Source organism: Anarrhichthys ocellatus, unplaced genomic scaffold (genome assembly GCF_004355925.1).
Source record: "Anarrhichthys ocellatus isolate YVR2014 unplaced genomic scaffold, GSC_Weel_1.0 scaffold43, whole genome shotgun sequence".
Taxonomy (NCBI): Eukaryota; Metazoa; Chordata; class Actinopteri; order Perciformes; family Anarhichadidae; genus Anarrhichthys; species Anarrhichthys ocellatus.
The window spans coordinates 396,576-423,091 of record NW_022280073.1 but is presented as its reverse complement, the minus strand read 5'-3'; the positions used below and the strand labels follow the sequence as shown (position 1 = coordinate 423,091).

Sequence of the window (26,516 nt, the reverse complement as noted above, 5' to 3'; positions counted from 1 at the left end):
TGATTCACGAGAGCAAGTGCGCTCCCGCTGCCTCTCCATTAGGGTGCCTTCAGCGGCGCACTGTGCTCAGGTCGCGGGGGTCGTTACAGTTTGTGCCCGTGGCCTGGCTCTGTTGACGGACCACCTGAAACCCGATCCTCATGGCTGGCGGCGGCGATGGCGACTCTGCCAAACGCGGGTGCTTTTCACCGGGCAGGGGGAGCAAATGTTCCATCAGCCGCCGGCAACAGACGAGATGAAGGGGTCAGATAGTCCGACACACTCGCAGACCCACCGGGAGGCCGTGACCTTGTGCAGTTTGGACTCCACACTGCTGCCATTTTCCCAATTGTTTGCTGATGATGATTTTCTTCAGTCCTATTGAACAGCCCTGCAATAACTCTGTCTATATGAAGCTTCAGATGTCGAGCTGTTGACACCAGCACTGGGCCTGCTGCTGCATTACTGCAGTAATAGGACTCCTACCTCACAGTGGAGCTCATTACCATCACCACTGCTACTGCTGCCGGTTATTCTTGCTGTCAGCCTTTAACATATGGGAACGATGCACACCGTATTCATGGGAACATGTTATAATATAACATGTTTGTGGTGTTATTCTGAGCAAATGCAGGACTTTAATGTCCGTTCAGTCGACTCAACTCGTGGTACATTTGGCAAATTTGCATTAAATCAAAAAGTGTTTCTAATAGTTTTCCAGAAATAAGGCCTCACTTGGCATTGCATCAATCTTATAAATGCCTAAAGATCTATTTTCTAAATCATTTACCGAATGCCTCTTGCAATGACATCACACGGATCAGGAGAGAGGACACCAACGGCACTTGTATTTTGTTAGCCGTCTTGATGCTCAGAGCAGATCTGATGTCTGCTAGCTAGCGACGTCATGAGGAAGCGCAAACTTGACGATAATCGGCCACTCAAGCAAGAGTTCACGGCATGGCGATGTAAATGAGGCACGTGCAGGAAGTGATTCATATCCGACACGATAGATGTTTTTTTCCTCATTCTTGTAAAATTGCACTGAAATTTCATTCCAAGTGGCAATAAAAAAGTCTTAAGTGTTAAATCTAACTCTCCTTCAGATGTAGGAAACCTGAATTCACCGCTGCAAACCTTTTGTCTGAAATGTACCGTTGAGTCAACAGTTCTGACACAGTGTCAACAAATAGGAATAATATTGGTTTTACAAACCTCCGACTCACCGCATTACTGGCAGCATATCCTGAGCTGTGTTTGCCACACTAAAGGTCTGTCTACTGTCAACTGCAGTGAAGACCTCATTTTGCCAGCTAAACCTCTACATTGAGATTGAAGGGGTGGTTCTGTTTGATTAAATTACAGGACAGAAGGGTTTCCATTTTTCTGGAGTGTACAACAACATTTTTATATAAAGTTATGCTTCTGGATTATATTTGATCAACAACTCTCAGTGATCTGTCTTCCTTGCTCGTAACTGAATGTGGCCTTCCTGTATCCCTTGAAAGATCCTTTATCGGCACAGTGTTTGGTGTCCCACTGGACCCAGTGTACGCGTGATCTTTTGAAAGTCCAAAAACAATGTACGGTAACAATGAAAAGGCTGTTGTGGGACAGTGAGCAGCGAGATGTTAAACACACCCTTTTGATTTGAACAGAGATAACTGACATTCTCTTCACATCTTTACGCTTTTATGAGCAGTGTCTCCCCTGTATATTGTACAGGACTGGCTTCCATGACAAAGAATAGAAACTTTTTTCCTAAATGCCAAAAATAACACCAAATATCGACTCCAGTGCGTCCCCTATCTTCATCCTGGAGTCCATGAAGTGTCTATGGTTAGTTCACATGTCTGTAATAACAGAAGGACAGTCGAGTGTCTGTTATCTGAACTGCTAAAGTCAGTTGAACAAGTGAAGTGACGATAACTTATTGTTGCACGGTATACCGATGTTGGAAAGGTATCGCAATACCATTAAAAACGGTACGATACCCCATTTTATTAGTAGCAGTACTTTTAAGAATGAGTGTTTTACTAACAAAATAATGATAATACATGACGGATTCAGTGTTTTAAGATGAGCTGAGACCAGAGAATATCGTGTCAAAACCAGGCGGCAACCTCCGGTTCTTCCGAGTGAAGCCGATGTGGAAGTGTCTTAAAACTTGCATTCTCTCTACTGACCAGCAGGGGGCGACTCCTCTGGTTCTATAGAAGTCCATGAGAAAATGACTCTACTTCTCTCTTGATTTATTACCTCAGTAAACATTGTAAACATGAGTTTATGGTCTCAATCTCTAGTTTCACGTGTTCTTCAATACAGCATGATGTTCATTTAGTAAATGATGGTCCATTTAGAGTCAAATAGACCATAAAGCAGGGGATGCTTTAGGGCGGGCTTACTGTGATTGACGGGTAGCTGCCGCTACGAGAGTCGTATACGGCATCTCTACGTCACTCCTCCTCATTCCAAATATGGTAACTTTCGTTCATTGGTTGCGGAAAAAACGACATGGCGACAGCCGTAATCGAAGATGGCGAACTCGAGGCTTCAAAACATCAGTCCACAAACCAATGGGTGATGTCACAATGACTACGCCCACTTCTTATATGCACAGTCTCCGGTCAAAACAGGCCTTTGTTTTGTGCTCATTGTGACATGAAGTTTGTTAGAAGTGATGTAATGTAGCTCTGGTGCGTTTTATGCACAGGGAGCGCAGCACCAGACTCGGCAAAAGAAGAAAAGGCCTTTTAATTGGTACATTGCTTGTCACCAACCTTTCATATGGTCCTCTTAGGAGGCAAGTTGGCCTTGTGTGCTCTGAATAGTTTGGCAAAAATAGGCAGCCGTAATTCTTTGTTTGAATGAAAACTACATTTGTGGCATTTGCTCCTGCTGTTCTTCACCACTGTTTTTGGAGGAAGGAAATAACTGAAGTCACAGGCGAGCCCTCTTTAAGTGAGAGGTATTTTCTTTTCAAACGGCTGTGTGGCAGGTCTGATTCATGCCGATGTGAAGAGTGGTTCATGTGGAATTTCGAAAAGTGATTGATAGACTTTCGGAAAAGTAACTGATGTTGATTGCAGAGTTGCCCATTTGTACCTATAAACTCCAATCAAGCAGATGCTGGAAGCTTCAAGAAGCTGGCAGGCAGCCATTACTTTCAACATCACCGCCTCCCCTTGTCACAGTAAAACAACTTCTACTGTGGCTGCTGTGTCACAGCACCGTTGGATTGCATGGACCTGTTGTCAAGGTGTTATTAATGACTCATCAGAAAAGAGTTAATAATAATATTTCTGTCAGTCATTTGTTTTTCCCAGGAAATCCTTCCCACCGCGTACGTGTGGAAGATCCCCTTTATTCAGCTTACATAACACAAGTTTTCGTTTTTTATTATGCAACATCCAGAATGGGGATGAGTCATTCTAAGCTTTCATTTGGATGGGTAGTTTGAAATAGCCCGAACGATTTAACCACACAGTTTTACTCATGTAAGCTTGGTTTTATGAGGGGGAAGATAGCAGGAAGTTCTTCTCTTTATGTCCAACTGGGTCACATTTAGGCCTCAATGGCATTAAGGTAAAATGTCATTCATTTGGAAATACTTTAGAGTGTTTCTTTCTGTTCATATCTCACTCCACCAGTCAAATTGTAAGGTGGCAGTCAGAGGAAGTAGATTATCACAGTTGATCAGGTTGTGTATTTGTGTGCGTGTGGACTGCTGCCGGAGCTGTATGCTCTGCTTTATCACACACTGCTGTAAGCCAGTTCCTCTTCCACCACTGCCTTTTGATCTGCGGCCGCCACCATGGCTACTTCTTCTTTTCGTGTGTGTGTGTGTGTGTGTGTGTGTGTGTGTGGGGGGGGGTGGGGTGTGGTGTATGTGATCTGCCGTGTCACTTTTGTGGAGGATCTTACCCCCTGAAGCTAGATTTCTGAATCGCAAAATACCAGTGTTGTATAAGCATACTACTGACAGACTGATGATGAAAAAGCCACGCAGTAAACCCCCGCGTTGTTGTCAGACATCTGCTGCTTTTGTTTTGTTGGTTCATGTCACCCGGGTGTTAGTTGATAGATTTTACCTAATGTGTTTATTGTTTAGTTTCAAACATTTGGAATAGCTGGTGGTTTTATCATATCGGAGAGACATTCTAGTTAATTTATTTCTCTGGCTGACCAACGGAAAGTTTACAGGTAATGCGTTCATTTTGAAATGACACAATGAATCGGCAAAGAGCTCCAGAACAAAGAGGCTCCGTACAGTGTTTAATGTATCCCCTAAGGATACCCTCTCCACACTTTAACGCAGTTAGATTCTCTGCCTGCACTGTACTCCAAAACTCCAGCTTTGTGACACACACACACCTCTGAAGGCCAGTGAACTTGTTTACCATTCACCCTAGCACTCTCACCTCTTTGAGCTTTGAGCTCCGTACTCCTCCTGCTCTGCTGTTCCCCCCCTCAGCAGCTAATTGGCTCTCAGGGAATTGGCTCAGAGCTAGGAGGTGTTTCGGTCTAACCATGCTGAGCATCAAAGAGACTACGGCAGTAGCTGCTTCTTCAAGAAACACTGAGTTTTGGCAAACTTCATGACCTTGTAAAACAGAGCAAATGCTGGCTTTCAGCCGCTTGGCCTTAGTGTGGTACATTAATTTTAACAAGGGAATTTGAAAATGTAAATGACAGTTGTATTGGTACAGCGTCGGAAATACACGAGGGCAAAGGGCAAAACTGCCCCTAAGAAATATAATTTTGCCCCTGATATCACTAGGGCAGGGGCAAAAAATGCCCCCGAACTTTCTAAACGAATAAATAAATGGAGCGCTTCTTCATCAGACCTGTGACTGCGAGACTGCGGTCAACTCAGCAGACACTTAAATTGTAGTGCACCTACATGCTGAAATTCACGGTAAACGGCGCAGATCGGGAGCGAGCGAAGGACTTTGAAAGTTAGCAGAAAGATTAACGTGAGACACCATCCGGTTTCTTCAGACGAACATCCGGTTTTCAGAATAAGATGCCAACAAAGTATACATATTGCATAATGAAAATTAGATTAAATAAATTATATTCACATTAAGTATAAAACATTCTACCTGCATCTCGTGAGTTAAAGGGAAAATACACCTAAATTGTGTGCAAAGTGTCTTCATTCTTTGATTTGAGGGTTGCTGGAAATGAATAATACCTGACTGACAGTCAATTAAGATATTTTACTAAGCAAAAACTCTGAACTGAATTTGTACCTTCAAATGGCACATTTAAAAAAAATTTAAGGTGCTATAAAAATATTTTTCTCAAAAATTCCACACAATGACTGATGCATAAGTTCAGGACAAAAATGGGTAATATCACAATATTTAAGGTGCGACAAAAATATCTTTCTCAATAATTCCATACAATGACTGATGTATATGTAATCAAGGCATCGTTGACTTAATAATTAATAGTTGTTTAACAAATGTAATAATAACAATAAATAACTACAAAGAAATAAGAATAAAATTGAATATGATTGTCTGATTTGTTTTTTTTGTTCAAAAAATCTAAGAAAACACTTTGAATCTGTAGACTACTGCCTAATAGTCTTAGTATTGCCATTTGATGACAATTGCTCATATACTGTAAGCCTAAATAAGTATATTTATTATTTTGAACAAAGGTTAAGTGTTATTTCACAAGTTTCAAAAAGTGCCCCCAATTTTTTTTTAAATGCCCCTGGATTTCAGGCACAGATAAAGACATCAAGAATCGTCTTAATAAGGCAAGGAACGCTTTCAAAGTACTGAATAACATATGGAGGTCACAGCAGTACACCATCAAGACCAAACTTAAATTGTATCAGAGCTGTTTTATCCACCCTATTGTACGGTTCTGAATGCTGGAGAATGACACAAGAAGACCTCAAAAGACTATCAAGCTTCCACACCAAGAGTTTAAGACGAATACTGCACATTTTCTGGCCAAACACCATTTCAAATAAAGAACTGTATGACAAATGCCAACAAGAATGCATGGAGACCATCCTAATGAGAAGAAGATGGGGATGGATAGGACATGTGTTGAGAAAAGATCTTGCTGATATTACAAGAACAGCCTTACATTGGACACCAGAAGGGAAAAGAAAAAGAGGCCGACCTAGAAACACATGGAGAAGAACTGTGGAGAAGGAGATGCAGAGCCTAAACCACTCATGGGGTACCATCCAGCGACTCGCCCAGGACAGACAGGAGTGGAAGACTTTTGTTGCTGCCCTACATGCCAAGAGGCATAAAGGGAAATGATGATGGATTTCAGTCAGTGGGGGCAAAAATTGCCCCCTAAAAAATATGTAAATTTCCTACCCTGTATTGGTATCAGTACTTGGTATTGGCACATACCTTGTGTTGGGGTTTTGGAATCGACACTGGGAGAGAGAAACGTATAACCGGTGGTTTCTTTGTGTCCAGGCTGTATTCCCTCCAGTTGGTGTGTGCTCACGGCTCCACTGTGTCAATTTGGTCCTAAATTTCTACATTTTTTTTGTGTCTGAAGCCGTCAGGTTTTCTGATGCAGGCTGTCTTGGGTCACGCCGAAAAGGGGCCCTGAGTGAACGTTTGACTGTCTCAGAATTTGTCCTACTGTCTTGTGGGTGAGGCTGCTTTGATTTTAACAAGCTATTATTTGACTTTTTTCATGATTTCTGATGGAGTAAACGCACCAGGAGGCGTGGTACTCATCTTGGTTGCTTTCTAACAAAGCTCCATTTGGCATCTCCAGTAAGAGGAGAAAAGACTTTCTCGCTGGGCTTGGGCTTGTTTCAGCTCTTGCCAATACTTAAGATGATTTGAATATGAAGCTTATAATTTAGTGACTGGCCACTCTAACGACTTCTTCTTTTTCCTCTGCTTTGATTCCCACCGTGCTTTGAGCTGTTACTTCTGGCAGCGTGCCTCCGTGCCGCTAACACATTAGCTTATGCAGTCTTTTCTAATCACATTATAGGGACGCTGACTAGATGCACTGCTTTCCTTGCACATTCTCTCTTTATGCAAACATCACAGACACATTTGGATGCATGGTTCCATATGCTGTATTTTTACGTCAGCCCACAGTACTTCTACTACTCTTTGATAAACTGCCTTTTTACATTTTTTTTTGGGAAAGCCTTTGCAAAATTCTTTGCCAGGTTTTAATTGACTGTAGCTTTTGTATCTTGTGATGTATAAATGTGTCTACTCAACTCAGACCGACGATTGACCGATTTCATGTCATTTCAAGATGATGCACATTTATTAGCAGTTTTCTGTGTGTATTCGACTGATTCGGGCAATGCTGGAAATAAATTAGCAGGATTGTTGTATGGAACTATAGAATGTGCCTGATTTTTTTTACTTTGATTTGGACTAATCGTGCAAATGAAATACTTGACAAATCAGACACCATTTTATGACCATTTGATCTGAAGTAGTTTTCCTCAGAAACAACAATCAATATCGCATTATAAAAATGACATCCCTTTTTGCCCACAAATGCTTAATGCCATTGCAGGAAAAAGCCGCCCTACGAGGACTGTGCAACAATGAATGTTTCTAAAAGGTTGAATATCAATGCTGTAGACTCACCTGTACTTATAAACTCAATATCACACGGGCTTCCTTTAAATGAGGATCATTGATAATGATTTTAATGAGGAGGATGGCACTAAAAAGGATCACAGAGAGAAGCTCCACTGTGATCATGGTTTAACAAAGACAGTTGCATTGAACTTGATAAGAGATTATACTGCATATGATATATGTAAGTTTTTTTTTTTTTTTTATTTTTTTTTTTAAATGCTAAATTTCAGGTTTATTTTCCGACGCGCATCGGTTTTCTTTTGTCCTCTTTTCTCCCGTCGTCCTTTCTGCTGAAGGCACCCCCACCTGTTTTCTACTACCCACATCTGCCCCGTGTGTCTTCACTGTTATTCCCCTCTTGTTCTGGTGAAGAGAAGCTGACAAGCTCACTTCCAGCTCTTCACGGGCAGGCAGGAAATCAGACTGCGTGTCTGCTTTTGTTCAGAACGTTTCCGACTGCACCAGTTTACAGAAAATGTACAGCACTCGCAGATTGTCCCACGGCATCGAAGAAAGTCACCTGCGACCATTTCAGTCCATATGCTATCTGTTAGGGATCAAATGAGTGTTGGTCATTCTAAGTATTGAGTATTATTGAAAGTAGTAAACGGATGCAGCCTGGCTGCTCACTCTTTCCTCCTCTGTGCCTCTGAAGACGTCCCTACTCCTGTTCTATAAATAAAACCGATAAGTTCAGATTTGATCATCATAATATGTGTGTAGGCTTTCCTTTCGTCCCACTGCCCTGCTGTCACAGGGATGCTTCACTTGGCTAAAGTCTTGCACATTCACACATGTAAGGAGCCAATCAGAAACACGCTTGTGTGCGGCTAATTAATCTGCTCTGTCATTAGAAATCTAGCTGGATCCCTCACCCGGATCATGGAAACTAGGTTTCTGGACATTTTAATATATTTAACTCTATACAGAAATATGGATGATTCAGTCAATTAACAACGCCCAACTTAAAAGGCAGCCACAAGCACCCCAATATTTCTTAGATGTACACATGCATATATACATGTACATACATCCACTTGCTGTCGACTAGTACCCTGTACGCTCTCGAAGATGTTGCCTCTTGAATGTAAGTCAGAAAAAGTTAGCTAGTTTTGCTTATGAACCTTGGCGGTCATATTTTCAGCTGTCATGAGTATAAGCCACTCTGTAAACTCTGGTCTATGTGAGCTCTTCCAGTTGCGTAGATTAAGCCTGGCTGCTACAATAAAACCTGTTACTCCCAGTCCAGAGTCCACTGTAGTAAGGCCTCGTGGCCTAACAGACAGTTGTGGGGATTCTGGTAGAGCTTGTTTGAGCCCAAATTCAAGGTTTTTCAGCACCACCTTTCCAAAAAAAACCCGTAGAGCGTGGAGAAATGTTACATTTCCAACATGTATTGTCCTGAATTTAAGCCAATTTTAAACGGTTTAAAGGGTGTAAAATATGTACGAAATCATAATGGACAAACTTACTTCTCGCATCCCTTGTAGCCCAAACCACATTTGAGATTACATCCTGCTCTCGCTATCCTAATCCCCAGCCTTATCTCACCGTATTAGTCTCAAGCCTTCACACGTTCGAGTTTGAATATTCAACATTGTCCCATAACATCTTGAGGCAGAGTGTCAAGTATGTAGAGAATTTAGATACTCTAGAACCCTTATTCTCTTCTTCCTCTTCAGTGCATAGACGGAGCCAACGCTGGTCCTCGGCTCTAAATGCTTACAGAAATCACCTTTATCGGTCATTTGTTCTTTACGGTCTTCAAATGACATAAACGAGCTTCTGTCATATGGCGGTTAACGGTGATAACGTCGTCACCGACCGGTGCCGTCGTCGCGGAAGCGTAGCACCTAACCCTCAGGTTAACACTGTCTGTCTGGCTCGCCCTGTCAGCACTGTTACCATTGTTGGCACCGTTGGCTTTTAGCAGCCGACTCCACTATCGCCATGTTGAGAGCCATGCGGATGCAGTCCCTCCATCATGGATTTTCTCTGAATTACATATAGAGCTCGTTCAAGTTTATATAAATGCACTGATTGGAAGTTCAGTACGGCAGTTGGTTTACCAATAGACAGAATGATGACATTTTTCAGCATGTCTGTTGCAGTGCAGCAGTTACAAAGTGTTTTTATGCTGTGGTTTGGGAAAGTCCCAGCTGGTGTGGTTACTTTACATCATCTTACATCCTTATGATTCCATGGTAGTGGGTTTTTAATGAGCACTGTGTACATTGCTGTGGTCACAACAGACGATTCTCACATCATGGGCCAAGTGGGACTTGCCAGAGAGATAGTGAAATAGCCATGACAAAGAGAGTGACATGGCCGATGAAGTCAACTTAAAACGTAACGGAAAAGCAAAGTGTGGTCAGTGCTGCAGTAGAAAACTACAGATGATTTATCTTCCCCACCCCTCTGCTGTGCTTCCTGGATAATACCCCCCACTGTTCCTCTCTAAAGATCCGCATGAACGAGCAATTAAAGGAATTGACTACACAGCACACCTCCCATCAGAGAAATGTTGTTACCCTGATTAAATGTACAAACAAAGCGAGAAATTATCATAATGGCCTTGCCTTCTTTTCACAGCTGATTAATGTTTTAATGCGACAACAGAGTCTCTGCGGCTGTCACTGATAAATATTCATCAGGATTGCACACTTTGTCCCAGTTTGATAACCGACAAAAGAGCTTGTTTGACGTGTGTTACCTCGCATTACAGTTTGCTGCGCAAGACAGTAATGACATGGGAGAAGTTTTAATTGAAAGATATCACTTACCCTTTCTACTCAACTTATTGCTAGGCTTCACCAGGCGGCAACCTCCGAGTCTGAGAAAATGAATCCAATGCTGGAGTGCCCTTGCACTCTTTCGAATGACCATCAGGGGGCGGCGACTCCGGTTGCAAAAATAAGTCCGATTGTATAGAAGTCTATGAGAAAATGACTCTACTTCTCACTTGATTTATTCCCTCAGTAAACATTATAAACATGAGTTTATGGTCTCAATATCTAGTTCCAAGTCTTCTTCAATACACCTTGATGTTCATTTAGTAAATTATGGTCCATTTAGAGTCAAACAGACCATAAAGAGGAGTATGCTTTAGGGCGGGCTTACTGTGATTGAGAGGTCACTACCACAGCGTTGACCGGTATGGGAGTTGTCCATGTTCTCGTCTTGAAACTTTAACTTTAGTGTGATGAAAGTTAATTGTAATATTTTGGTCGCATAAAAATGGTTGTGCTTCAGCTCCACCCTCTCGTGTCACTTCTGGTTGCAAAAAACCAAGATGGCGACGGCCAAAATGCCTGAACTCTGGGCTTCAAAACAGCTCTCCACAAACCTATTACTGACGTCACAGCAACTGCGTCCACTTCTTATATACAGTCCATGGGCTTCACTCATTTCTCCTACTTCCTTCACCTCCCCGTCTTTCGTATCTCCCTGGTCTTCACTGTGTCGCTTTACCTTTCCAGCCATTAGCTTGCTGCTGGTTGGCAGGTGGAGTAGCCCAGAGAGTTGCTCACACACAGTATTCTTCCTTGATGTAACCCAGGCAGTCCCTGCTCTCTTGCTCTCTCTTGTTGCTGCTCTCTCTCTTCCATCTCTCATCTCATGGCCTGTGTATTTCTGTCTGCTCCTTTTCTCTCAGTTTTCCTGTCATGTGGCTTTGCTCCCTGCAGAGTGAGGCGGGTACATGATCGCGTGGCAGTGACATGAGTGGCAAAGTGAACCTCTAAAGGATGTTGGTGAAGGAGATAGCGGTGGTGGCTGTATTCCTCTGATAAAGAGATTAGAGGGGTCACAGTAAGAATGTGATCTGTGTTGCTGATTGGATGCTGCTGAATCCTGGCTGGTGATCTGTGAGACTACAGGATATCTGTAACATCTCAGGTCGGTTAGCCTGTCTCTATCCAATAGAAGCATTCCACTTGGGTAGAAAATACTGCAGCAAATTCACCCTAATGAAATGCTAAAAAACATCTTTCAAAAAATACAATACTTAGTAGGTGACTGGATGAACCATCTGTCAATCTAGCTCTTATCCTGGGCCATTCAGGAGAAGAGTGAAGAGAGTTGTTCTCGTTCTTTGCTCTTCTTTCAATGAATAAATACTCTCCAGTTCTGCGATGATGCTTTTGCAGCTATGCTAACCTCGTTAGGGGCTGTGTTGTTTAGAACAAACGTCTTTTGTCGATCCCGGTCCACGAGCAGTTAGGCAGCTTTTTAAAACCTAAATGGAAAGCGTCTCATCGAGCCCCCCCGGTCGATGGTGAGGCTTCGTCGAGAGCCGGCTGCGAACTCTTTCAGCCCGAGAGCCAAATGACAAATAGGACAGGCTCGCCCCAGAAGCCAGACTCATAGAAACATATTGCCTCCTTCATCATGCGGGCAGCCTCCCACCATAGATGGAACCCGTGACCTCTAATTTAAGAAACAACGCTCCAGGCCTCACAATGACTGCAAATGCTCTACTCAGCTCCTAATGTATTTGCATAGTTTTTTTCCAGTCAGACCCAGTGTGGCCACATCGACCTACATGTTCCATATTGGGAAAGTTTATGCTTTGCTCTGCACTCCGATGACTCCATTAGTTTCAATGGCTGGCCTTTAGCATGAGGACACATACGGCAGCAACCATTTCCCCCGCTATGGCTCTCAGGAGATAAGAGTGAGGATGAGCGACCAGCTCGTCCGCAAGATGCTAATGGTCAAAGTGAAAGTGTGTCGGTGATGGTCACATCAGTAATACGGTAAACAAGCAGGCCAAGGTTTCCTCGTCTGCATTTAATAGCCCACAGAGAGCGCACGCACACAGGCAGGCAGGCAGGCTCATGATTTTCTGGTGGTATTGCAGAGGACACAGCAGTCACAGAACGGCAGTCCTCCGGGCCAAGGGCGCGGTGATGTGAAAGGAAATGGACTCATCACTCAGTGGAAAATATCAAAGGCTCAAAACCCGTCTGCTGCCAGAGCACAACATTTGACAAACACATTCTGGACATGGACTCAATTTTGTGGATCGCAAAATGGCCAGTACAATTCAGTTTACCGAGTAACATTTGTGGATGTCTTGATGACATTTAGTATGTAAACACTGTTTAGTGTTGCATAACTTGGGAAATCATTTCAGAGAAGGGCTTTATGACCATGTTGCCTCAGAGTAAACCTTAAAGGTACCCCAACATGACACGGCAAGTCACTCCTAAATGTTTGTTAAGACTTTCTTAAAGTAAAAGGAATTTTGTAGGATGCAAGCAAGTATTGCTTGCATCCTACCTTAATAACCCCCTCTGACATGCAGGGTGAGTAATGGCACCGAGCCACTGGCTAAATGGAGGTCAATCAAGTTAATCTTTTGTTGCCGTGGCTGGTCAGTTTGTCTCCTCCGTCAGCCACCGCAGCAAGTAATTGGCCGTCAGCGGGAGATTCCATTCAGCACCGAGACTCTTGTTTTCACTTTGAACTCTTGAGAAGTGCCAGACAGAAGTCAGCGTTCTGCCCTGCAGCTACAGCACTGAATGAATAGAGAACCTTTAAGAGGGAGTCACTGTGTGCACAGTCCCGATACAGAGACCTGGGCTTTGGATAACGGCCGATATCGAGGAGCGATCTGTTACCGCTGTTTGATTGATACGCTGCATGCCTCACTGTGTGGAGGAGACTGGGATCATTATTTTATTATGCTGCATGCAGCAGCTCTGAGAGATGTAGCTTCAGTTAGCGGCTGTAACAAGTCAAAATCAGCCAGCTAACGATGAGGGCGAACGAGAAAAAAATAATCGTGTAGAGCTCTATATACAGTCGGGGCCATAAGTGGACTGTGACACAATGTTTCTAATTACACGACTCTAATGGAAAGGAAGCAGGTGGTTGAAGTGGGCGGGCTGGTAGACCTGCATGCTCATTGAGTGGTCCGTTCTTTTTGTTCTTTTTCCCCCAAAAGTTTGCAGAGCCGGTCCGCCTCCCCGCGATCCGCTCCCGAGGCACTCAGACGTGTCGAGCAGCTGGTCGGAGCAAGCGAAGCGTCTCTTCATTATTAAATATTCATCATGACTTCATCGGGCTGAGACATGTTTTGTTGTTAGGCTGTTAGTGCTTCTGACTGACCAACCAACGCCGCCGAAGACGAGCCCAAACCAAACCCCGTGAACTCGGCCTTTTATCAATGTCACTTCCAAAACGTAGATTATTTTATTCCTGAAAAACGGTGTTATTTGAGTTTGGCTTCCTTTCTGTACTGTTCATCCCTTGGCTTAAATTGTCAAAGGTCAAACATTTTTAGAATTAATATAGTGCAGAACAGCTGCTTCAAATCCTGGCTGCACCATCTTCCCTCTCGGATTGCTGCATCAGGACCTTTTTTTTCTTCTTCTTCTTCGACTTGCTACAACACTCCAGAAAGACATGTTTCCTTAATGCATATTTGATAACGTCGCGCCTCTCCGGTCCAGGTCTCCAAGCTAACCAGTCTGTGAGGGAAGGGAAGCACTTCCAGAATGCCCTTTTAACGGTTTGTTTTCCCAATAACTTTATCTCTATCTATGAATTTCTACAGTTCAACTACAGGTTGAACTTTGCATTGATTTCCCTAATTCAAATCAATTTTAAAAGAGTCAGCTTTATATTTTTTGTGATGGTATTGAATTTAATGACTGCATCAAATTTGAATTGGTCAGTGAATAACTCTCTAAAAAGTGCCGTTTTCAGCAATGGATCAACCACAGTATGTCAGGACCAGCTTGTTTTGGAGTTCCTCTGGCCCCTAGTGGCCAGACATTGATCAGTGGAGCTTTAAGTTGTGAGCTCTCATCAGAATCCCTTCTGGACGTCAGTCGGGTCCACTTCCGTTTTTTTTGCTGGTCCGGTTTACGACCTTAAATGTTGTCATGGCGCTAAATCCAACTTTCATTAGTAATAAGCAATATAATAACTTGATAAACACAATGTTATGTTTGCTTAGAAAAGGTGTAACGGAGGCAAACATGTCATGACCACTTCCATTTTCTGGTCTGGTCCGGTGCTAAATATAAAAAGCGGTTCGATAATGTTTACACTGGCCTGACCCTACTGAACACCATGCAGATACAAACCTGTGACTCTCGGTTGTGCCGCGAGTCCACTTCAAAAACCAGACCGCACTCGGAGCTTCATTACGAGATTACTACTCTGATACGAAATTGAACAAAGCCACTCGGGCTGGAACGGCAAACAAGATAAGGAATCAGATTAACATGACAAGATGAGAACGGTGACCACACTTTTTTCTTTTTTTTTTTAAAGGTGCTCTTCTGTTTCTCATCAGTTTCTGAAATGGACTTTAAGAGCAGAGAATCAGACCATGAAATAGGCTCGTAACTCGAATGCCTATTTCTTTGAATAGCTTTTTTGAGGTGTGCTTGGTTTTAGCAACAAACTTAAAAAAAAAAGAGAGGACCCTTTGGAAACACACAGCTGGTAGCTCTAACAAAAAAACCATTCACTTTCTTCACGGTGAGCCTTTTATCACTGATGGCTCTACTTCTCTGGCTCCCCAGATATCTAAAGCAAGTTTTCATTAGAGCTGACCCTGCGGTAAAATAATAAATAAAAACCTGCTTGTTTCTGATTTGGATGAGACGTCGCCAGATTTTAATAAATGTTTTTGTGTTGGGTTTCCCTCCTCCCCTGGACTCTAAACCAACTTAGTTTCAAACGTTTGACGGGGAAATACCATGAAAAAGTCACTTCTTAGTCACTTGTTCACATACATTTGGGTTTCTAGAGTGCCTGACAACCCACTAACTGAGACATAAGACGACCCAGTCAGTTTTAGTTTTTTTTGTGGGCTGCCTGTATCAGAAAACATGTGATTCAACAAGCCAATCAGATTTGGCTCTCCTTCCCATGTCACATGCAGGCTCATTAGAATATACCCTCCATCTGAGTATCTCTGCCGACGGCTTGGGAACTACCTTTGCAAAGGTGCGCCGTATTTTGTGGCGAGCCAATCAGAGCAGACTGGGCTTTGTGGTATGGGATATACAGATATATTCAGACAGACGGTGTACGAAAAAGACTGTTTTTTTTTTTTTTTAACATTAAATCATGTGATCATGTTCAAGTAGAAACCCAAAGTACAAATATGAACTTTAAAATGAGCATATGTCCCCTTTAACTTCTCTCAGCACTAAGCATTATAACTTTTTTCAGATCCTCTGTTTTGACAATTAGCATTCAGACAGTTGGCTTCCGACCCTCTGCATTGAGTGACCATGGGCACCGCTCGTTCCTCTGCTCTCTCTCCCCAGCCAACTTTTCGTATGGCTTTAATTAAGAGCTTGGAGACCAGCTTTCTCCCGTTGGGGTCAGTTACAGTTCTCTGCTGTTTCTTCAACGATACACATGTGTGAACACTTTTGTAATTAATTTATTTTTAATAGGCAGCAAAGCCAATTTACAAACTTTTATTGCATTTCCATTTATTTTCTGCGAGGCGTTCTGTGCCTGGCGTCTGTTCTTCCCCTGCACAGCCTCAGCTCACACATTCTTTTCTCATCATAATGAAACTCTCCACGATACCGCCGTAAAATAAACAAAACAATAAATCCCATGTACTTCAACATGCACTCCTTTGTTGTGCTTTGATCGAGAAGTTGGCATGTTTGTTTAACACGAGGAGAATAAATTGGTGAAACTCAGATTAATCTACTGTTTACCTGTGGACATTCAACGCTGGAACTCTATGACCTTTGGTTTAGCACCACAAACAATCGGAAGGCTCCTCCTCTTAAACACCCGAGTCCTTTGTTACCATTTGCATAATGATTTTTGCAACTTTATTATTAATCTCCAATGGTCCGCCTTAAGTTTCTCACCATAAACTCAATTTTACAAGATTACATTCAAACTCCTCATGATAACATTATAATTGACCTGCACGCTTGAACGCATCATAATGTAACTCAGTGCAACCTCCGTACGTTAGCTGTTAGCTCTGTTTTTTAGCCAAGCAGGACTGTGCCGCCCACCGGCTGCTAACAGCTAACGTTAACTAGCTCTCCTATCGATTACAACACAGATTTGTTTACAATGTAGCATTATTAGGGAAATTTTGTTGCCGTTAGTCTTGAGCCTTGATCGCTACCTAATCGGTACCTGCGTTACTGTAGAAAAATCAAGGACAATCTCGTTTACATAATTATGGCATCGACTTGGTACCAAAGTATTGGTTCCCATGACATCCCTATCAGGGAATAATACTGCATATGTCAGAAATTCTTCCTCCTAAGTCTACTCCCCCCCGCTGCTCCCCTCTACATGTCTTCCTCTCTTCTTCTGTGAGAGGCTGTGAAATTTAGGTTTCACTCAAAACTGTGTCAGTGGAGTTAAGAGACAACGATGATTTAGCAGATTGCTGTCTGCAGTTCCGGACAGATGGAGGCGCAGGAGGAGAGAGCGTCATCCCTTTCATGCCGGCCGCTCCCGTCTCATCAAGCATTCAGAGAGCCCTGACCAGTTACACAACACGGCTGCTTCACAAGCCGGCACAGGCCAGATATGGCAGGTGAACGAGAAGAAAAAAAAGTTAAGTTTTCTATCTATTTTGCCCTGAGCCTCTGACTCCTGTCCCACTCTACTCTGAGCATGTGGCCAGCCCTCTGCAACAGTGTGAGGCACACAATATGTTTTGGCGTCCAGCCCTGTGATGGTACACACATATATGGCTGCCTGTGCCAGGACGAGCTTCCTCTCAGGGATAATGCAGACCAACTTGACTTTGACCGATGCTTCCTCTCTCGACTCAGTTTGTCTCATCCTGACCCTAGGCTGAGCTAGTTAGCTCAATGGTCCTCTGCAGACAGAGCTTGTAGCAATACAGTGTTCTGTGTATTTCATATACTATAAAAAGAAGTATTATACCCAGGCTGACTGTTGAACATACATTGTTAATATCTTGGTATGATATGAAGCCCTATAACGGTAGCTAGGTGACGGGTATTACACTTCCAAAATGTGCTGCTCAACAACATGGTGACTTCCTTTTCACACGGTGATACAAATCTCATTAGTGGTAATTGTATTTAGGACAAAAAATGCAGCAACTTGTTTGACAATAATGGCCAGTTATTGACAGCTTATCTACTGCTGTGTGACGTTATGTTGTTTACTGGTTCTTATTTCCAATCCAGTAAAGTTCTCCTCAGGCTTTTTTTCCCACAGTTATTCGTGTTTCATGTTGTCCTGATCGGGAGTTCGTTCCACCATCGAGGAGCCAGTACAGCAAACAGTTGTGACTTTGTAGAGCGGTCTTTCGTAGTGAGGGAGCACCAAGCCGATTGGCTGCAGCAGAGTGTAGTGGAAGGGCGGGGGTGTATTGGTTGACCGCATCCTGGATGTAGGATATGCCTGAGCCAATTACAGCACGGTAGCAAAGTACCAGTGTCTCGAATGGGATCGGAGGCCACACGCCGCCTCTCCCGGCCTCGGAGAAGACGGCACCACGGGTCGTCCCCGGGTGACTTTGCCCCTCTGTTTGGCTCGGCTCTATTGGCCACCCGCCACGCAGAGCGATCGTTGGCGTGCACACAGAGGAGAAGGGCTTGTTGTTATCAGGAATGATAAAAGCAGCGTGGTGACATCATAGTGTCCTGGAAAGAAGACCAAAGACGTATTTTATTATTATAGTGGACGGACTCTTAATCCGTACCAATGCATATATAAATACAATTAATACTGTTGAGGTGAAATCCAGCTCGGAGATGTGCGTCACACGCTGAATGATTTCCCACATGCAGTGGCGCGCTGCCACAAGTGTTGCCATTGGGATTAATCCAAATGATGCTCGCACATTTTACTTCCATTCACTGCCTTGAGTGTGGGCCGGGGAACGCGTTACAGCGGTCCCACGTGTGGTGGAATAGATTCACCTTAGTGCAATAAAGCTTTCAGCTGCTACTCTGAATTATTTACAGGCTTTAATTTGTCTAGTGACAGTCCACCGAGAATGATTGGTGTTTTTTTTTATTTTTTGCTGCAGCGCTTTGCTCCCCAAGACGTATTCGTATTTAACCCAGAAGGCTGTCGCTAATGGACGCCTAGCTCTGGATCGGAGGCTGGGTTTCAAACAAAGTCTCTCACGCACGTGCCTGGTCAGCGATAGATTGAAGTGGAAAAACTGTGAATCTGAAAATTGTGAATCTGAATCTCTGGAATTGATTAATGCCATCCTCCGTCTGACCTTTCTAAGAACTCAGCTTAGCCTCACTCCCGTCTCAAGCCCCTAAAGTCTTTTAGTTTTGAAGTTGCGAACCTTGATTGGGGCCAGCAGAGCAAGAAATTGAAGCTCCAACTGGGATACTATTTTGTAGGATTACACTTTCAGTGTATAAGACTATGATACAGAAAGAAGAACTCTGTTTTAACACCAGGAGCCCAAACGTACGGCGTACCTGTTAGAGTGAATACATCACGAGTCCTGCAGAGGCCTGGAGACCACGTGTGGGCCTCTACAGGACCATAACCTGCCTCAGATGCCTGTGTGGTGGAATCAGACGGTGGAAACCACTGTTTGAGGAACATTTATTTAGTTGCATTTAGTTTGTTTGTGATCGGAACACAAAAGCCCCGTAATCTAAACATCCCTAATGAATTCAACAACCTCCAATTTGCCGACTAAGTAGAGTTTCACAGTGGAAAATGATTCATAAATGAAGACTGGTGGAAGGACACATATACCATATATTTGTTTGGCACTTGGAGTTAATTCTGTGCCCTTGTCTTGTCAGAGAAAGGCTAGTTATCCTTTTTCTGGTGAGTCTGCAGTTCCAAAGAGCCACCCTGTCTTTTAATGAGCGGGATCCCATGGGTGAGACAAAGATTTAGCTTTTCGAGCCCAGAGAGTTCAATGTGGGCGGCGAGCGTTTCTTCTGTCCTCACTGGCTTTCTTGGGCCGCGATTGTAAGAAGAACAACTAGTCATTCCGTCCATACGGGGGGGGGGGGTGGTGTGTGTGTGCGCTCAAACACATGTGCACAAGTACTCTCAATATAGCACTCAATCCTGAGGGGGCAGAGAGAGCCGTATGCTGCAATCCATCCATCAAATGTTCAGTATTACATGAAGGGACAGTTTCGATTGATCACTTTAACACTTGGTGAAAAGCTCAGGAGACAAAGCAGACTAGCCGCTGGTGTATCAGCATGGTCTCTTCTACAGTAGCAGCATGAACGAGGCTGCAGTTGGTCTGTTCCCCTCAAACTCTCAGAGGCTGTGAATAACTGGAGAAATAGAAGACCGGGAGAAGGTAGCGTGTGAGGAAGGAAGGGCAAATGTTGAGTTATATTCCTGGTGACTTCAGTTCTTTGTGTGAATGCCAATAAAACCTTGTGTCTACTTCCTACGCTGTTAGCCGAGGCTGGGGTCGAATGTGGAAGAGTGACGTTTGTGCCGCTTTCCCAACAAATTGTCAATTAAAGGCCTTCACACATCAGTGATGTGGCGAAAAATGCAGAAATACTCCCCCGAGAATGTTATGTCTCTGGCCTTTTTATTGTGAAAGGTAAGGGGGGAAGGAGTGGATCTCTGCCTTTGTCAGGGAGCTAAACAGTTTGACCTCTTGATCACGACTACGGAGCCTCCGTGTTATATCATGAATACAAGCACAACTCGACCCGTTCCACACAACGTGATTGGCCGATGCCTTTATTCAAGGTACGAAAGCTCAGAAAAATCAACCTCGTTAAGAAACCAAATATGTCGCCTTTTGGTCGTGAAATATTCACGTTGCTGTGTAAGAGTACAAAAACTGTTGGAACGAATGTATTGACGTGAATTAATCGCACAAAAAAAGGTTAAAGGCCTTTAACAGTGGTTGGATTTTCAGCAGTTCACTGTGTTTCTGTCAATTCCTAGTCCCTCGTAGACTAATGCTGGGCGATAACGCAATACAATAATGAATCGTCTTTCAATAAATTGATAAACTCACTCAAAATCTCGATTCGAATTATTGTGTGTGTGTGTGTGTGTGTGTGTGTGTGTGTATATATATATATATATATACATATACACACTTTTTTTCTTCCTATAATTTAGCAGGAAACGTCTGTTCATTGTGCACCAAGATCTTGTCCATATCTTGCAGCCCTACTGTAGACCTGACCTCACATGAACTGACTCCAGTGAGAAGACCTAGATGTATTTATGACCACACTACGTGGCCTTTCAGTCACATCCAGTTCAAACCTCTCTGTGCTGAAGGAATCTCTAAAGCCAAACTAAATAGCTAGAATGCCAGTCTGATGCTCTTTTACTCCAGTTAGATTGTGAACTCCAAAGTATAACACAGCGTGGTTAGATTAAGTGCTCATCTGCAAACAACAGTATTATAGTTTGCATATACAAAACAATACTATAACCAGTTTTAATTTCAACATCTCTCTTGTTGTCGCATCTATAGGGCTCTCAGCTGATGTCTCCAGTTTTTTGTAATCGCAGCTCTGCGTCTCTTCTCTCTTCGCGCTATGGCTCCAGCCTCCGCCTTGTCATTCTGCTGGTTGAAGTTCTTCTACAGTTCTTCATGTTGATGGTATGTCATCAGTTTGCCTCGGTGGTATTGCAACTGAAAGCTTTTTTCCCACGCTGTGACTTTGTTGCGACACAGTCACAACTTCCAACGTTGCTCACAGCCGGGACTTTGAAACGCCTTTTGTTGTTTCTTCTCAGCTCTGCAACTTTTAAACTCTTCTAAATACTCAAAGTGGAAGTTTGTTTGATGTCAACGGTTCCCTCAGCCCGCTCCGTCAGTGCGCGTTTGTTTGTGCTTTTTCACACTGCTGTGTGTTCGGCACAGCTAGAGGGACTCGGCCCGCCACGCAACAGGTCAGCAGAGCCGCTTTGTTAGCCGTCTTGTTGCTCACACCGTAAGGACGTCTTTCAGCTTCTTACATGAAGGCTGAATGCACGCTAAAGTAAACTTGTGGGCTGCATTTGGTTACATTATGTCCACACTGAACGCAAAGTGAATTTTCGCCTTGTGTTACTCGTGCAAGTTTGACCTCAAGATCGGAAGTGTACCTTTGCGTCACGCACTCTAGATGCGCAATAGAGGAGGAGGGGCTAACCTTCATGGATACCAACAACGTTTCACTGAATACGGTTGTATTCAGTGTATCCAGGAGCCACACGTCTGATGCTGAAATAACTACACAGTGATTCATCAAACGATCTGAATTCAGGTCTGTCCGCAAGACGACAAGCAAACAAGCCCTCCGTTAAGATGAAGAGAGGTGTCTCGTGCTGCAATGCATGGAGGGGTTGGGTGGAAGGGTGATGATTTGTGGACACTGCTGACAAAATGCCAGTGTAAAGACACAAGCATGCTGCAACACTTTCTTTTCCCTTCCCCCTGTGTCTGGGAAAGACCACCGCCCCTAACATACATACAACGATCCGCCCAGGAGACTGCCGTCTGCTTCACCATCAGAAGATCGATGGTGCGGTTGATGCTTTCAAACCAATCCTTTTTAAATCAATCCTATGCTTCGTTTAGCTCACCAGAGCTGGACCCATTTTTATTTTATTTAGGCCGGTGTGAAAACTGTCCGACCACAAAAGTTAGGTATACATCGAACAGAAAATAGTGTTGATTAAAAATATCTAAGAACATAATCTTAGTTATAAACTCTGCACTTGGACAACTTTTGCATTATATCAATTTCATTTGATTGAATTTGAATGTGAAAACCTGAGGAACCGTGCTTCCTTGCATTGATGAGGCACTGATGTCCCCTGTAGCCTCTTCTGTTTGGTTTTGGTGGCGTGCCATGTCTGACAGCCCCCCCCCCCCCCCCCCTCTCTGCCTCTCTCCCACTGTTGCAGGTTCAACTACAGGTCGACTCACCACCTCGCCACCAATGGCTTCTATGAGTTCCTCAACTGGTTTGACGAAAGAGCCTGGTACCCTCTGGGTAGGATAGTAGGGGGCACGGTGAGTGTTTCTTATGTTGTTTGTTTGTGTGTCGTGAGGCTGGGGTCTGATTGTGCACGTGTGTGTGGTGCCTTCTTTCCCTTGTCCTTATTCCCCATGAGTCACATTACTGTATCAGTCATCCTCTTAAACCCGCTCTCAGCTACACGTCTCACACACTCCGTAAGCGAGTAGCTGGCTGGTCAAACGGCTCCTGGGGGAGGCAGGGAGTTGGCGGAGAGCACTGGATTTGTCTCCATAATCGCCAGAGGACAGACGGACCGGGGTCACTTTTAACACGTCATTACACCCCAACTCCTCTCTGAATGCTGATCTCCTCCTCTATTTGCAGCGCTGCGTGTGATCTCTCTATTTGGGGCTGATGAAGGGAGAGCTATCGCGGGCTAATCTGTTCACCAGAGTGCACTTAGGTTGCACATTAGCTGACGAAACAACAGCTTTTAGTACGTTGTTTTCACTGCAATATACAAGTCCTGCACCTCTCTCTATGGAAACGGCCCAACCATGGCTAGAGGTAGAGAGAACTCAAAAATGTTTATGTGCAGTGTAACACAGCTACAATGCCATAAATCATATATTACCATACCATATATTAAGTATTACCAATGTCAGAAAAAAAAAACTGAGGCCAGACATGCTAAGTATATTTAATTATTTACATTTTTACAACCTATACTTACAGCCTCTCCTGTCCTCTCTCACTGTGTCCAGCAGCCTGCAGATTCACGGTATTGTTATCAGGTGGCTGTTTCTCTCAGACGAGTTAATCATTGCTTCCCAGTTGCACTGAGGAGCGCAGAATTTAATATTTTCACAATTTTAAGCTTTGTTCTGCCTTTTCTGACGATAGTGGTCGTCACATGATGTGTTCAAGGACCGTCAGAACGCTGAATATTTGACGATAATGATGGTTTTTACGGCTTCTTGCTGTGACAAACCGTATAGTTTGGGCGATGGTTTAAAGAAAATGTGCTTTTCAATTCTGCCGCTGTCCAGCAAGGAGAGGGAGAGAGGTGCTGAGCAAAACTCCACCGTAAAGGTCAGTCCACCTTAAGTGTGGGCCAAAGTTGTAGCTAACTTCGGGACTAACCCCCTCCAGCAGTCGATCACAATCAATCAGTATTTACACTCCCACTCTAAAGCAACCCTTTGGCATCACATGTCACTGGAACGACATAAAGGACAAAAACAATGCTCTACTTAAGAAGCCAAGTTATTATGCTCTTATCTTTCTATTGGAGCGTTTATTGAGATATTGCATTGAACATGTCTTTGCCGTCAGTATTTACTTCACAGATGCAAACCACAGAGGCGAATGTAAGTCTAAGCTGACAGGTCGGGTCAACAGTAATGGTTTTAAACTGCTGCTGGGAATCATTTGTACATGATTAAACATAATATCATTTTCGCAGTTTTTGTTTTAGTTTTTTGGAGTCAGCAATAATTTGAACATGAAGCACCAAACTGCAAACAAAAGGTGAAGTTTCCATTCCTCCCTTTGGTTTGGACTCTGCGTAGCTTTGTTCGCCTCTGCTCTGCTGTCGTCCCCGATATGAAGAAAACTCAAATATGCTTTGTTTTCTTCAAAGATTGTTTAGTGCGCTGGAAGTTCAGTAACGTTCGCTGCCATCACAACTTTGGTTGTGGAGGTGATGATGCCGGCTGGTAAAAGCCCAGCTTCTGTCCAGGGCCTCTGTGAGCTACGTAGCAACAAGTTTGTTATGTGGTTATTATGGTAATATTTAGTTTTATTTATTAAATAAAGTAAATGATGTCGGTCACAGCAGTGGAAAGATGCTTAAAGCAGCATTTTTCAGTCGGCAGTATTGGTGCTCTTCTTATCACATACATATTACATGAGAGCAGAGATGAAAACGAGATCTTTTTCGGGGGCCTTTATTGATGACACTTGACTCCTCACTTCACCGCACACTTCCTGTCTCATCTTCCCATCTCTCCTCCCTCCCCCCCCAGGTGTACCCAGGCCTGATGGTCACGGCGGGCCTCATCCACTACGTGCTCAACCTGCTGAACATCACCGTCCACATCCGGGACGTGTGCGTGTTCCTGGCGCCGGTGTTCAGCGGCCTGACCTCCATCTCCACCTTCCTGCTCACGAAGGAGTTGTGGAACCAGGGGGCGGGGCTGCTGGCGGCCTGCTTCATCGCCATCGTCCCCGGCTACATCTCCCGCTCCGTGGCCGGCTCCTTCGACAACGAGGGCATCGCCATCTTCGCCCTGCAGTTCACCTACTACCTCTGGGTATGTATTTTACATTTTTACTGTAGCAAGTATGAAGTTAAACCTCCATGTAAGACTAGATAAAGGAAATGGTAGGAGAAAAGGCCTCGGCAGCATTATCCTCGTTCAATCACGTGATCTCGTAAAGCTAAGTGTTCATTTAAGATGTTTCTCAATGTTAGGAGCAGCTAATCCAACTAGCAAATGCATGTCATTATCAACATACACAAGAGGTTCCAGTGTCTCAATCGTGATGCGTATTAAAGTCAGGAGGACATGGTACAGGTTGTTTGTGATTATAGATGTATTACACATACACAGATGTGACCTTCCTCTGTCCGCTTCTACTCATTTATTCATCCCACTGGTCCTCAGTGGTTTGTGCATGTGGCTATAATGGCTAATGTTATTAAAGGACTAGCATAACCTGATTTACATTAACATTAAGCCTTGTTTCCATAGAGGCTAATAAATCACTCTGAATAAATCACACAGGACAGAATGAGTTTCATAATAGTCTCTAGTGATTGCATCCATTCCCTTCTCTACCCCAGCTTCCCTTTCTCCCTCGTTTCCTTCAATCCAGCACATCTCCAATTTATCCAATCTCCTCCAGCCAGTAACGGCGGCTCCCACCCGGGCCTTCGTTAAGTCGGGCCTCGTTAAGCCCTCATTAGCCGCCCTCGCGCAAGGTAACGCTATGTAGGACGCGGCGCTCCGCTTTGTGCAGGTCGTTAACGAGGGAGACATGATGAATAATTCAGACAGTTGTGTCGGGTGAGCAGCAAAGGAGCCAATGCTCGAGGCAAAACAGTGAACGGAGCAACTCAGCTTAGTGTAAGCATATGATGTAAATTAGACTGTATGCAAGTGTGTGTTGGTTAACGCTCTGCTATGTGAACTACAGGTGAAGTCAGTGAAGACGGGATCTGTCTTCTGGTCCATCGGATGCTGCCTCTCCTACTTCTACATGGTGAGAATACACAAAAACCTCTATCTTCACGTTCATGACATGCAATACATGGAAATAGCTTCGATATCGCCCTTTGTGTTTGTCAACATGATGCCAGAACAAACAGCAGGGTTTTCCCTTTATAAGACTTGGACATTGCGCAGATATTGTGCATTTTTGTGAACAGAGCCTGAGAGTCCAACTTATGTTTTTGTTTTGGTTGTGTGTTTGCATAGAATATTTAAAAAAAGTTTACGTTCTCATTCTAATGTCTGGGTATTGTTAAGAATTAAACTTCTAGGACAATATATCGTCTCAATAAAGGTAATTATTGTGACAGGCCTACCACATTCATGTCCTAATCTGACACTTTAAACCTAACCCAAACGCAAAATGTAAATCCGAGTCATAAACTCGAGGGAGAGCACTGTGTAAATTCCGCACTGACTGAAACACAGAAACCGTGCCACTCACAGATGGCCATCAAACTGTGTTTGCCTCACGTCACTGAGAGCAAATTGACTCAGACAGAAAAACCCTAAAAAGGAACAATTGGAGAACCCTTTTCTTTACCCACCGATCGTTCAGCCAGACTGGGGTGAATCTGCGATGAGTCATTTGAATGCCTCGCGCTGTACGCTGCGGCGCCTTTTGTCTGGCAGCTGCTCACCAACCGGGGAGTTACACTTAGAGACAGTGAGCACAAAGATTGAAAAGAGGTGTGTGTGTGTGTGTGTGTGTGTGTGTGTGTGTGTGTGTGTGTGTG

General features: G+C 43.8%; 1 protein-coding gene across 1 annotated transcript in view; it reads left to right on the top strand.

The window, feature by feature from the left end:
* LOC116395052 (dolichyl-diphosphooligosaccharide--protein glycosyltransferase subunit STT3B-like) overlaps positions 1–26,516 on the top strand; it is a 49,777-nt gene that overhangs the window by 6,276 nt on the left and 16,985 nt on the right. The window contains exons 2-4 of the mRNA XM_031868567.1: positions 22,449–22,557; positions 24,532–24,819; positions 25,706–25,771. Of these exons, the coding sequence (XP_031724427.1) occupies positions 22,449–22,557; positions 24,532–24,819; positions 25,706–25,771 (463 nt within the window). The remainder of the gene's footprint in view (positions 1–22,448; positions 22,558–24,531; positions 24,820–25,705; positions 25,772–26,516) is intronic.